At 52.5% G+C, this 13,638-nt stretch overlaps 5 protein-coding genes across 5 annotated transcripts; 3 read left to right on the forward strand and 2 right to left on the reverse strand.

Annotated features, from left to right (window-relative positions):
- Nucleotides 1–42: 42 nt before the first annotated feature.
- Nucleotides 43–2,222, forward strand: EV422DRAFT_515071 (uncharacterized protein). Its single transcript, XM_053069302.1, has 5 exons — nt 43–189; nt 250–665; nt 798–955; nt 1,026–1,337; nt 1,397–2,222. The coding sequence occupies exons 2-5, from the start codon at nt 346–348 to the stop codon at nt 1,993–1,995; spliced, it is 1,389 nt and encodes a 462-aa protein (XP_052929507.1). The 5' UTR covers nt 43–189; nt 250–345; the 3' UTR covers nt 1,996–2,222.
- A 189-nt stretch (nt 2,223–2,411) lies between these two features.
- Nucleotides 2,412–2,931, forward strand: EV422DRAFT_150613 (uncharacterized protein). The gene has a single exon (XM_053064882.1). The coding sequence runs from the start codon at nt 2,470–2,472 to the stop codon at nt 2,866–2,868; it is 399 nt and encodes a 132-aa protein (XP_052929508.1). The 5' UTR covers nt 2,412–2,469; the 3' UTR covers nt 2,869–2,931.
- Nucleotides 2,932–5,552: 2,621 nt separating this feature from the next.
- EV422DRAFT_563850 (uncharacterized protein) lies at nt 5,553–7,087 on the forward strand (the record flags this gene model as incomplete). Its single annotated transcript, XM_053072119.1, has 3 exons — nt 5,553–6,626; nt 6,703–6,810; nt 6,887–7,087. The coding sequence occupies 3 exons, from the start codon at nt 5,553–5,555 to the stop codon at nt 7,085–7,087; spliced, it is 1,383 nt and encodes a 460-aa protein (XP_052929509.1).
- A 675-nt stretch (nt 7,088–7,762) lies between these two features.
- EV422DRAFT_515078 (uncharacterized protein) lies at nt 7,763–8,639 on the reverse strand. Its single transcript, XM_053069303.1, has 2 exons — nt 8,336–8,639; nt 7,763–8,246 (listed from the first exon to the last, which is right to left on the reverse strand). Exons 1-2 carry the CDS (start codon nt 8,367–8,369, stop codon nt 8,116–8,118), a joined length of 165 nt encoding a protein of 54 aa, XP_052929510.1. The 5' UTR covers nt 8,370–8,639; the 3' UTR covers nt 7,763–8,115.
- A 1,489-nt stretch (nt 8,640–10,128) lies between these two features.
- On the reverse strand, nt 10,129–11,247 carry EV422DRAFT_563852 (uncharacterized protein; the record flags this gene model as incomplete). Its single annotated transcript, XM_053072120.1, has 2 exons — nt 10,129–11,099; nt 11,196–11,247. 2 exons carry the CDS (start codon nt 11,245–11,247, stop codon nt 10,129–10,131), a joined length of 1,023 nt encoding a protein of 340 aa, XP_052929511.1.
- Between the last annotated feature and the right edge of the window lie 2,391 nt (nt 11,248–13,638).

Here is a 13,638-nt window from a genome sequence, read left to right on the forward strand (position 1 = left end):
TCTTCACTCGCGCGTCAGTTTCCCCACGCACATCGTCCTTTTCGGACATTCGGCACAGGCACTCCATTTGCGTCTGGTTTTCCTGCCCTCAAACAAAACGCTTCCAACGCTCCTTCTTTACCCAAATTCCTCTTTGAACCTATTCCTTCACAGCCAAGGTTTGTCTGTCACTGCATCGTCTCGGTACAGGTAGCTTGCACTGCCTAGATCCCACAGTATCACCGCCTCCTGATATTTCTTTCCCACCAGCATTTGCAATTCCAACCAAAAGACCCGTCGACCATTCCATTTTCAGCTCCTCGCCGTTCCCAAGGAGCTCCATATATCCCTCCCCTATACCGTACGATGACCTCTGACCAAATGCCGTCCGAGCCCACTACTGGCGACGCCGAGCTTCAAGGAACCACTGCGTCTGAGACTGGAAAAGCGTCCGTGGAAAGCGACAGTACCAAGCGGCCAACGTCGGCAGGCGCCATCGCTAGCAGCAGCAAGTTTGACTATGTTTTCGACGATGCTGAGAACTCAGACGAGGCCGAGGGGTTTGAACACGATGACATACCTTCTGTTGCCGATGCATTGGGGATGATTGACGAGGCGGAGGGTCTCTTCAAGCAGAAGAACTATGAGGGTGCCGCGGAGTTGTCAAGCACTGCTGTGGCTACTTTGTAAGTATTGACTGTGCGTTGCTTCTTGTCTTGTCGAAGCTGAGCGGAGCGTCCGCAATGTCTGTCTGTCTGTCTGTCTGTCTGTCTGGGAATATCGCGTCAACAAACTAACAATCGACTTTTTCTATTCAGGTCAGCCACGTATGGAGACGGCGCTCCAGAATGCGCTGCGGCTCTACAGCTGTATGGCATGGCACTCTATCACGTCGCTGCGGAACGAGGCTCAATCTTCGCCGGGAAGGAGGAGCCAACTGTGCTGGATCCAGAAGCTGCCGAGGCGGCTGCCGCAGGTACTGGATGCGTTCATGTTTCCTGTACCGTTTCCCGACGCCGAGTGATATTCAAAATGGTCCACTTTAGCTCTGGCCGAGATGATGAAGAAAGGCGCCAGCCGATTCGTGTTCCAGGGCGATGGGGACGATGAAGTTCTCACATCGGAAGAGACGCCAAAGGGAAACGCCACCAATAGTGCGAGTGGCAGCTCAAGCAAAGCAGGTCCATCTGCAAGTACCGATGTCGGAGCCGATGATGCCGACAACATTGACGACCTGGAACTGGCCTACGAAATTCTCACAGTTGCTGCAACTGCCTACCTGGCATCTCCTTCTGACGACAACATGCCGAAGCTGGCTGAGGTGTATTTGTACCTGGGCCACTACCACCTGGAAAACGGTATTATTTTGCTGTAGGGAGATTACAATAGTTCTTCACTGACTGACGTTCTCCGACAGACCGTCCGGAAGAAGCGAGCGCTGAGTATGCCAAGTGTTTGGACCTCAAGCTGCACCATCTCAACTCCAGCCCTACCCGCACTCGCGAAATCGCCGCAGCTCGATACTTCTACAGCATCACACTTGAAGCAACAGGAAAGTACGATAGCGCGCGAGAACAAGTCCAGTTATCCATCGAAGCCGTACAAGAACGATTGGACGCTTTGAAACAGACGATGACCAACGGAGGCGTGCAGGCGGCGGGAAGCGATAAAGGCAAGGACAAGGCATCGTCCTCTGCGCATCTATCAGAAGTATCACCGGCAGAGGAGATTCAGGAACTCTCGGAATTGAAGCTGGATCTCGAAGCGAAATCGGAGGAGCTTGCCAACAAAAAAGCTCAGCTTGCCGAGGCATCCGCCATCCTCCGCTCAAATTTGGAAGGCGAATCGTCGTCGTCAGCCCCCAAGGCGGATGGAGCATCTACTCGCCCTGCATCGTCGGGTCCTGTGACAGATATCAGCAGCCTCGTCAAGAAGAGGAAAGCTAGTCCCGCAAGCACGCAAGATGCTGATGTATCCAAGAAATTGAAGACAGAAGAAACAACCGGCGAGAAATAGGAGAGGCCTATGGTTAATGACATAGCAGAGTCGCTTCCGGCAGAACTAGCATCGTTATTGTTTTAAGTATGTAGGACGAACTACCGCAACGAAGCTGGGTGAGGGGTGTTTCAACCAGTAGCGTCCGCGTTCGTACACTTCGAAAGCGCTTGGTACTGGCACCGTAAATATTATCCCGGCTACTCTTTACTATTTTGGACGGTAAAAAGTCACGGTATTACCATCCGGTTTACTCTCGTTTTGAGACGGCATTGGTGGAGTGGCAGGACAAAGTGCTGTACAGTACGCGTCGCGAACGCGTCGGCTTACGTTATGCCCATGTCCGCCACTTCCAGAACAACGTTCGCAAACACAAACCGTTGGATCGGGTAGACCTAGCACTGTGTTGCCATCTAACCGTATCCCCAACTCAACGACTTTTCTGCTGATGTCACCGCTAACGCCCTCCCCTAATAGATCTTCGTTACACCCAATATGAGGAACGACCGTCATGACTCAAGCATTGACTATGATGGCGGATGTACTGAGTACTGGCTCGGAAGCCTTCTTAACAAAACAACTCCAACAACGACCGCACGTTCATTGTCCCCAGCTTCGACAAGAGGGAGACGTACTCCGACACTAACACCATCTAAACCGTTCTCCTTGGTGGTTGCTCTCAAGAATTTGAAGATTACCACCGACACGACCGTTTCCACACACACACTACACCACCCTCCGCACCGTGCAGGCCAACTGGGTATAGGCTCCCTTGGCCGTCAAAACACAGACCCCAATGTGTCCAACCTCATCAAGTTCGTCGCGGAGTCTACCGGCTACACTAACCTCAACTTGACCGTTGCCGATCTCCCTGTCTTGAACATTTTCCATTAACATAGCGTGAGTCAAGACAGGGACGTATTCTGTTCAGTGGCCTTATGGTAGCCAGGCGCAGAAATTCTGATACCATTGCCGAGTCCTTGTGTTATATATTCCGGTGCCAGCGCGGGTTCATGCCCAAAACAGTCGTGGCTTCTATATATGAACTGCCAACATGTCGTGGCAGGTTCGGCCAACGTTAACCTCAAATCACTCCACCACCGTCTTAAAATGCTCTCCTACACTGGAACGCCTAAGTAGAACAGCCCAGAGAGGTGTGCCAGCAAAGGGAGCGCACCGAGGGCTTCCAGATCCAAATCAGCTCCATCAATTTGATGGTGGAGAGAGATGTCGTAGCGAGCGAAGCGAGCGCTCCCGGCTAGTACATAATGAATTGTATACTGTACATGCCTTGCAGCGAAGTCTGCCATCAACGAAGCGCCTATACCAAATCGTAGGAGCATTTGCATAAAGACCAGGGCAAGGCTCCTCGCCTGGTGCTCACAATCACCATCAACAAAATCAGCACACACGAGGGACTGTCCTCATATGGTCAAATCTACTATTCTTCGGGTCGTCGGTGACAGGCAATTTCGGTTGTAGCCGAGACCTTACGGCACCAAACTAATATTGTCCTCCAATGCGGGCATGCGTTGAAGACAGGTCGTCTATGACTTCCGAATTTCCAATTCAGAGACGGAGCTACAGAGCAGTATGTACGGTCACTGCTGCCTCAATTCTGGGTAGGGAGTCTGATGTATTGGACAGCCGACAGGTGGAAGGGTTCAGAGATTTATCCATCCGAGTTTAAGGACAATGGGAGATTTGTTTGACAGCACATGACCTCTTACAATGACGGCGATCGGGACACAAAAGTGACGGCCTAAGGTGACAGCGCGACTGATAACGACCTCCTAATATCAAAGCGGCCCCATTCAAGGGAAAGTCAGCGTTCTGGACCTGCCTGTGGACATGCACAACCTGCTGCGGCAGAGATCGCAGCATGCACATCGACCCGCAATTTTGAGATGAGTGTCCCAACCTTCCCCTGGGTCTGGGTCCATGGGACCGAGGGGCTCAAGCATGACGCACCGGACGCTGGTTCGACAGGCTGTGCGAAAGCAGCATTTTCAGTGGGATTCGCATGCAACCACGTCTGATGCCAGTGCTTTTTGTGACCGGAATTTGCGATAAAATCGTGACCTTCCTGATGTGTACAGACGACGCAGGCCGAGCATCATCTCGATGTATCGCACGTTGGCCGTATGGCAGTCCAGTAACGGCGGGTGACTACGGTGACTATGTTCGAGGGGTAAGGTGTACAATTCTATACTGGATGCCCCTTTAAAGGTGCAAAGGATCCCGCGCACCGGGCGGATCGGCCGGCTGTAAGATATCCCGCCGCTGTGGAAAAGAACCTCCCGACACATTCCAGTCTCCCGCTCAAAAAGAAAGAGATATACGGTGACGCCGTCCGCAGAAGCCCGCCTAAAAAAGTCCTTGTGCGGCTTTCAACAGCCCTCTGTGCTTTTTCGACTCCGACGTGCATGACGTTCACCTACGCCGCCAGCCGCCAGGCGTATAACCTATAGTAGATTCTATACGCTCTCCCCGATCCTTACGCACCTCGTCCTGGGGCTGACCAACCACCTCCGAGGGTTCTTTCTTGGCAGGGCACTGAAGTCAAGCCCCAAGTGGTCAAGCCTGCGCTTATTCCCGACTCTTTCCACCCGGCACTGCTGCTTTGTAGTGAAGCTTAAGCTTCAACCGTTTAGCAAGGCCACCGCACCAGGATATCGCGGTCACTCGCACGGTTGCCCCTCGCCACCAGCCCCGGCCTTCATCCTTCGCCATTAGCCGCATTTTAGCCTGAACGCTCTGCTTCACCGAGTCACCAGGTACGCAGCCGACGCTTATTCCTCGTCCACCTTGTGACGGCAGACTGCGTATGGGAAAAAACGCGTCCCAGCAAACACCAATATTTGTAAAAGGGTTCAGCAGCTCGTGGCCTTTGACTATTTGCTGTTACTTCGATGGTTTCCGGCGATCGTTTCCTTACCATATTGCATAGCTTCCCCGTTTTCGTTGAGGCGTAAACCCCGCATCGCGGATGCTAACCCATTTCGTATTTCTTCCAGCACAGCAACATCGCGGCACCCACTCACCACAACAACACCAGAACTTTCTCGTGTCCCCCAGGACTCTTTTTCGTCTTACTGCTCGCAACGCCTACCTCCCCTCGCTTCCCTTACCGTAATCGTCTAGAACATTTCCCTTCATACCGTGAGGCGTATCGTACTGTCGGAAGCCGCACGTACAAATCCCTCCCGAGTCTCCAAATATCGACCGTGTTCGCGCACAGCCACCACTATACATCAGGACCTGCGACCTTCCCCTTGCCTACGCCTGTACACTTCATCGCCGTCGTCAGTCGTAAGACCCATTGCCGATCGTCTTCGCCATCCAGCGCAATCCACTTGTCAACGTCGTTCCCCGATTTTCCCACGCATAGTGCGCGCGTTTTGCCCAATTTCCACCGATTTTCCCACGACTTGATCGTAGCTTCGCACGCACCCTAGCTCGCCGCCGACATACAAGATCGAGCGTTTCCCACGGTCTGCGACCCCAGCGAGGTTCATTGTTCGCCGTCCGCGTTGTCCGACACCCAAGCGCTGCCTCAGGTACTGATGCCCATCATGATGTCAAGTGGCGAACATCACGTCGACCCCGTTGAGAGAGTCACTCGCACGTTCAGGAAGCTGGCAGTCACAGATTCAGACGACGCCGAGGCGATACCCGAACAGTGTCAATCTGATGTCAGCACGTTCGAGCATGCAGGCTTCTCACCGTCTTGGTCCTCGGTCTTCGGTGCTGGCGCCGGGAAAGACTTGCGATCAGACCAGGCCTCCGGCGACATTGGCGGCTCACCGCGGGTGTCGTTGCAGCCTCTCAGTGCATCTATCAACGGAACGCCACCCAATGACATCGCTGTAGGAGCAGAATTTCATCCCGAGTCCGCGATTGATCATTCGGAAAAAGAAAATCAACATGACCCCTTCAACAACGAAAATGTCAAACCTCGTACAGACCAACGCCGCGGCGGAAAGCAAGGCTTCGGCGGCCATGCTCAGACCAACCAGAACAACAGTCGATCTTTCCCTCCAGTGCCGTACTACTACGACCAAGGCGCACAGGGACAGCCGGCGCTTCCGATGGGCTACTATCCGTATCCATACGTCGTGCAAGGATATCCCACTTCCGCTCCGTCTGCTTCCGACAGCGGCTCGGCTACACCCGTTCAGCGCAGTCAGCCATTGTCAACGATACCGGACGATAGGCAAAGGAGTATACCTGGCACCGAAGAACCCGGAGGAAATCAATTCGTGTCGTCAACCAATTCGTCGCACTCGTCAAGGCGGTCGACACCCAGAGTCCAGAATCAACAGTACCCGCAATACCAGCAACCATACTCGACCCCTCAGTTGGCGTATCCAGGAAACCCATACCCTGTTGGAGTACCAAATATGACGTTCCCACATCTGTCGTCTCCTCCAATGATGCCGCAGTACCCGTACGCGGCGCCGGGGCCGATGTATCCCGGACAGATGGCCATGTCGCCCGGCGGACCCAGTTCGATGCAGCCTGGGATGCCGATGCAGAATCAGGGTAGCGATATGGGAATGCAGATGGGTGTCGGAATGGGCAACCCTGGTATGCAGATGAGCCTGGGAGTTGATCAGTATACGGGAATGCCTATGCCGATGTATTCTCAGGTATGTGGATGCGGTAATGAACTCGTAACTTCCCCAGTGCTCGAGAACGGCAACAATAACCCGCTTTTTGCCACAGCAGGTCGTCCCAGTTTGTCGATACTTCCAGCAGGGTCGTTGTTGGGCCGGTGCAAACTGTCGTTTCAGCCACTATGTTGGCCTTGGACCTTACATCGCAGCGTACCCGGTGAGTTAGGCCTTTTTGACAGCGGCGCGGAGTTGATTACGTGATTGCCAATTTCTGACTTTCTTGCTCCTCACAGACTTCATCTGGAGGAACCGCATTCACAGCACACCCCGGATCGAACGGGATGCCTCTGCCGGTACCGCCCATGCCTATGCACATGCAGCAAAACCGTCAGCAACAGGGCATGTCCCAATCCACCACCAAAGAGAAGCCATGCCGCTACTTCGCGCAAGGCAAATGCTGGGCAGGATCGATGTGCCGGTACTCGCACGGCTGAACTCAACACCAGTTTTGGACTCGGACCCCGTCTTTTTGGGAATAAATAGGTCTAGTTGCGATCTCGGTTATGTTTTCCCCACCCTTTTGGAAGCCGTTGAGATCTGATTTTCAAGAAGTATCTTGGCGCGAAGGGCTGGTCCTTTCTTCGAGTCGGCGCTACTTGAGGATTCTCCTTTTCCCCTTGGTTTGTTCTCTTTCTGGTTGTACAAAAACTCTTGGAGCTAGCTTTTCCCCTTTCTCGGAACAGACTTTTGATGTATCTTCCCTTTAAAACCTCGTAGCACAGTATCTGTTCCCAATTATGTTCTGCGATCTTATTTTCTTGTAATCGCAATTTCCTTTTCCTATTCGCGTTGCTTTTTGGGCTGCAGAACAACTTGACATTTGGTTTTGCTCTATTACCATATCTATGTCCACCGAAGTCGATGTCAGATGTAGAGGCGCTCTCTGGTGGACGATGCCTTTTCAATCCATTTACACATGGAGGTGGATTTGGCAAGATATACCACACATGCGGCCATTCTCGACGTTTTTGTTGAGAACCGCTCCCTTCCATTCACATCCCGCATACACCAGAGGCCCTACGAACAACCATATCATGATGCAGCCCATCGTCTCCAGAATGGATCAAGCAACTCCAACTGTCAAGCAAGAAAGTCTCAGCCCTCCCAAAGTGGGTTTCAAAATTTCAATGGTATTCACAACTTGGACGGTTACAGTAGAGCATAAACAATTACAATGACATTCCATCAAGGCCCCAAAAAAGACCCAGCTGAGTTTCCTTCCTAAATAGGGCTTTCCCCCTCCCTTCGTACAAAATCGAGACCTCGTCCCGCCCATCACAATACATACAGGCACCAACCCTCAGTTGAGCAACAGATCGAAAGAAATCCCACCCACTAAGCTAGTTCGTGGTCGCCGAAGATGATGGCGTGATGCTTTTGGATTTCGCTTTTTCGTCTCGTTGCTTGTCGTCAGGTTTCAACACTCGTTCTTAGGAAACGAGTGCCGGGGTTGGTGCCGCGGCTAACACGGTAGACATCTCCCGATCGCGCGGAATGTGCCGGCGACGCAGTTGCGGATGCCGTTGACGATGCCCATGAAGCATGATGCGATTGCTGCGAAGATCGTATTTATTCCGTTGGCGATGCTGCTGCCTGATGGTCGAGAAAACGGAAGTGGATCAGCGGGTGTTCAATAGCGGAAGCACGTAATAGTCGGCCAGAAGTGCATCATATCTACTTACAGATGTTGCCTAGGCAGGAGAATACGGAACCCATGGTTTAGCGATGTTGCTGTGTGATATGCGCTAGATTCGCCTTGAGATTTGCAGTACGGTGGGACTGCGTTATGTGGTTGTGTGGTTGGTGTTGGAAGGTTGGTTTGCTTTTCGATGGAGAAGAAAGCAGGAGGGCTTTGGCGACACCCTGCACGCCTTTTATGTGGTGAGAAGAGCGCCCTTTCCCCTACATCCTAGGGCCAAGGGCAACAGGGGCAAATCCATCCGAATCATTCCCCTCCCGTTTTTTCTTGGCCTTGGTCGCCTTGCATTAGAAAGGCAACAACAAAAATGGGAATCTACCTCATCATGAGTCAGCCAATGACAGCATATCGGCCAAGAAAACTGTCGAATCTAGACCCTGACTCATGATGAGGTCATCCTATTGAGCCCGGCACCACGGAATCTTGGTCACGTTTTGCACCCGCGCGCGCGAAAAAGGATGCATGACGTAGCTTGGCCCTCCAGGCTCCGGGAAAGACACTCGCGGAGTTCGAAAACTGACGTCGCAAAACGCAAACGATACCGGGTGCGAAGGCACGGAAACGTCCGAAGTAGGCGCTGTGGCGAAAAAGGCCCCATTTTTCGTATATGGCTCAGACGGGTGGCATACTTTCCTTTCCATCGGACGGTACAAAAACAGAAGCAGGATCTCAAAGCAGAAGTTCTCATTGGTGCACAGGGCTCGACCGAAGGTTGTGGAGGTAGTCGCAGCCTCAACGCGAAAGTCCGTACGAGAAAGAACCGTGGACTCAAGCCTGCTTTTTCGACGCCTTCAAAGACGTAAGACTTGAATTGATCAGTGGCATGCCAGCCTCATTACGGTATGGCAAATGGGTTTAGCGATGCCACCCAAGTGAGGCAGCCTCGATTAGGAGTACTGTATATGTAGGAGATGCAGCACAAGGTGCAGGAACCATCGGAAACTGGAAACAGCGAGCTGGCTACGAGGAAGCATGTGTGAATATCGTAGAAAATATTTGGGAACCGTTGACGCATGCTTTCCTTTGATGACGGTCTCAAGTTTTTAGACCTGAATTTGAAGGTCAGTGGCATCGACTTCCGCTTCATTGCGGTATGACGGTTTGGTTTAGCATGCCACTCAAGAGATGCAGTAGTAGTGTGCGGAGGAGAAGGTGCAGGACAAAACAGCCACTGGCAACTTCGGGGGCGGCGGCTATAATATATACAAGGAAGCCTGTGCAGTCGCCTTGCGCATTTTTTCCCGGTGACATCCCGACATTGCTGGCGATGGCGTATGCGTTCGTTGTGCACCACGATTGTCTCTGCGATTTGCTTGAAAAACGAGACCATGACGCTGTGGCTTTCGGGCTTGGGGCCAACGCACAGCAGGAGCTAGCTGCAATCGAAAAAGAGATTAGGCCGCACTCTGCAATGTGCACATGCACATGCATGCCTTCGTCCCAATCCTTCAATCCATCAACGGGAGCTAAACCCAAGTCATGTTTCACATATCATTTCGTATTTCAAAGACAAAGCTCACATCACCACACAATCGCTTTTAAAATATCGCAGATAAGTATCTCCCCTCCTTCGCAGAAAGGAAAACAGAAAGAACAGCACATCGGGAGTGCATAAAGAATACAGTCAAACAAATCCCCGCCTACCACCCCTTTTTTTTGTCGTTTTCTAATTTTCTGTTTTTTTCTCCAAGTCTTCCATTTTGTTTCCAGCTCACAAACACCGATCTCAACATCATCCTCTCCAAAAAGAAAATTCCAATCCATATGCGTAATCCTTCATGCAGCAGTTTCGTAAAGCGCGAGCCTTGCACGAAGTTCGGCCATCTCCTTCATCAGCATTCCCTCCTTGGCGTCGCTTTCCTCCCGAAAAGCCTCCAACTCGGCTTTGGCCTGGTCACGTTCGGCTTCCACTTCCTTGACGTGCGTCTCCAGTTCCGAGAGACGTTCGAGCCTCTTTTGACGGGATCGACGAGCGGCTTCGGTATTCTTTTGACGCTTCATGTCCAGTTCAGCGAGGATGGCAGCGGCATCTGTCGGACGCTCCTTCCTCTTCCGGCCAGGGCCTGCAGAGGTACGAGGGCGTTCGGCGGGAGCTGCCGCGGCACCCATATCGGCGGCTTTGGCCTTCGGTACGGCAACAGGAGCCGTTTGAACGGTTTGCGTTTGAGCAAAGTTCTGCAGCTGCTGTTGAAGGTACTTGACGTCCAAACCGGTCGCCGCAGAAGCAGCGGCAAGAACAGTCGGGTTCAAAGCCAAAGATGCCGCCGTAGGTCCGATGCCACTCAAGAGGGGATGGGCAATCTCGACAGCGGGTGCGACAACCTCAACGGGAGCAGGCGCAGGCATGATCTGGTGGTTGATGATCTGGTTGTTGATTATCTGTTGCGCTGCCATCTGAGGCTGAAACATCCCTTGCTGCTTCGTCGGGGACATGAGCGAGGGGAACATGAGGCCGTCGTCTATGCCAGCCCACATGTCCGTCTGCACGGGTACTTCGAACTGAGGCGACGAGAAGTTGCTGGAGATGGAAGTGACGGGAGAGTCTTGCAACAATCCAGAGAACAAGGGAGAGTTGATGTCGTTGACGTCCGTGAAGGCCGGCGACATCGCAACCTCGCTCACAGGAGAGGAGGTGGCCATGATGAGCTCGTCGAGGAAGCGCTCGTCCGTCGCCCAATCAGCCGCGCCCATCGTGGGTTGATGGGAATTGGCTTGATAGGGCGATGTAGCGAACAAAGCCTCAGGAGCTGAGGTTATGAAGGGGAATGGAAACAGAAGAGTGAGATGGGGGACATATTGCGATGAGTATGGCCTTCGATTGAAGGAAATCCGTCATCACATACCTGCCAACAGCTGCTCGAAATCCAGGAAGGACTCGGTTTCCAAAACAGACATATTCAAGGTACTCATATGGAAAAAAATTGGATTGGGGATGATGATGAAAGAAGGCGTATCGTTCACAGATGGTTGAAGTGGAAGCGGATGGTCGGGGTCTTCAGACGTGTATCGTTCTATTTTTTTTTGTTGTTTTCGTATTTTTATTCCGATGTTTAGTTTGTTCTTGTATTTCCCTTCTGACGAAGTTGAGTGATCGAGATACTATTGATATCTGCGACTTATTGCGATTGCGTGGGAGCGGTGGCTAACGGACACTGTATCGTTGATTCTGTGGTTGACAACGAAGAGTTCAAGGGTGGTTGGGATCCATTTTGGGGGGGTTGCTGAGGAGCCATGTTGGCGAGGGTTGACGAGAGAGGTTGGGGGGCGAGATTGGGTTTGAGAGAGAGATGGGCGAACGGTTGTGCGCGAGGTTGAGAGTACGAGAGAGAGGGGGGTGCGTTTAGGCGGACATTGTTGCTAGGCTGTGGGTGTGTAGATTGTGTGTGTGTCTGAGATTTGGGGAAGCGGGGAAAACAGACGGGCTTGGAGGCATGGGCTTGGTTTTGTATTTCGGCGACTTTCGGACTGCGCGGGGGCGTGGTGATGGGAGAGATGGATGGCCCCATCGGCCCCCCCCCCCCCCTCCAGATCCACATGCATGTGCAATAATTGATGGGATATCAAATCAAGGGTCTGTTCCCGGTGGCACCGCGCCGAGTAACACCCCCATTCAAATTTCACTGATCAGGCATCGATCAAGAATGGCCTAACTACAAGCACCGCAAACAGATTAGCGACAAGGGGAAAGTCCAACTTCGGCCCAACTCGAGGCTTCCAAAAGGGCCAAACGCCGGTAGATATGATAAGGACAATTGGTGCCCCTTTGTCTCGTGGGGCCGTATAGGAATAAAAACCAAAAGCACGTCCGGGAGTCGGGACAGACTCGGAACTGTCCCTGCGCAGCGTGGATTCAAATTCAGGGAATTTATCTCATGAATCGTTTCACGGTTTCAAGCATCCGGTTCCCCCACCGAGGTCCGTTTTTTTAAGTTCGGTGGGGTCCAAAGGCAAAAAGCAGAAGGGAGCATCTTTTGGAGGCTCTTTCTCGTGTATTGTACTGTACACGGCACTACGTTTCAATTGTTTTACTACTGTAGGCAGATATCCGGGGCGAGCCTGGCAAGGAAGCGATGATTGAGTTATTATAGCATGAGCCACATGTCTCAACTGAATCGACCGAAGATATGTCTGACCGGGTCAAATTATATGTATGTATGTAGCTTTGTCGAGTTTACGGCTCCCAAAAGGAAATGGACCATCAAGAAATCGTCGAGGATTCAAGTCGCTTATACTCACCCTAGGAAGGCTACGAGATCGCACAGGCCCAACCTGTCCAGAGATGTCCTAGCGCCATTTTCCTCACCGAGCCACTTTCTGAATCCTTTCCCAATAGCATTTGCAACCATGTTTCATTAGTCCCGTCATCACCTGTCGGTTTCCGGCATTCATCCCACCACGTGTTGTTAGGCTGCTGGGCCGGGGTCAGCAGCGCTGGACATTGGTGGCTTCGTTCCAGTGCTGATTTATCCACTGCGGGTCCCCCGAAGAATTCCAGCTTCAGATGGGTCGTCCTCGGTTGGGTTGGACTGCCTTTCTTCTAAAGCAGGCTCTGCTTCTGCGTATCAGTTGGCGGTGGATCTTTCCGTACGTGCTCAATTCCTTCCTTGCTTCGTGAGACATATCGGTTGTCGGCGACAGACGAGAGAACCTTCAACTAACTCGATGGAAAGCCCGTGTGATCACACCGATGCGAACGAATGCCGGATGGTTTCGCTTGCCGCATACAGCGGCGGTTGTTGCATATGAAGTTGGGCACGCCCTAATATTAGGTAATCGCGTCATCATTTGCGCCAACGTGAGAACACGGCGGACGGTGAGCGGCCCAGACTGCTAGGGAGGCAGGCAGGAGGAAAATAGGCGATGGGATACAAGCCTCTCGTGCGTCCGTCCGTCCGTACTAAGGCCAGGCCGCCCAGAAAGAAAGAAGCTCGTCTCCTCCCACAGCCGCCCACCAGCCCTCATCACAAACAGAAAAACGACCTGCTCGTAGGCGCTTTCGTCGACGTCGCTACCGCTTAATCCCTCATCCTTACTCGCGGAGTGTCTTCGAGACCGATTTCGGAATCCATTTCGTGCTGGTCTCCCTCAGTCGCACGAAGCCAGCACCCACAAAAGGTAAGAGCTTCGATCTCCTTCTTGACGACAAAGGCGCTGTCAAACGGCTAGGCTACCCGAACGTCTACGGACGCGGACCAGCTCCCGACATCCTGCGTAGGCAGAGGCTGTCCAATCCACGGAATACCTGATGGCTAGGCATCAATACGGAGCCCAGTTCTGGATTAGGCT

Source organism: Fimicolochytrium jonesii (assembly GCF_025526975.1).
Source record: "Fimicolochytrium jonesii strain JEL569 chromosome Unknown EV422scaffold_2, whole genome shotgun sequence".
In the NCBI taxonomy this organism is placed as follows: domain Eukaryota; kingdom Fungi; phylum Chytridiomycota; class Chytridiomycetes; order Spizellomycetales; family Powellomycetaceae; genus Fimicolochytrium; species Fimicolochytrium jonesii.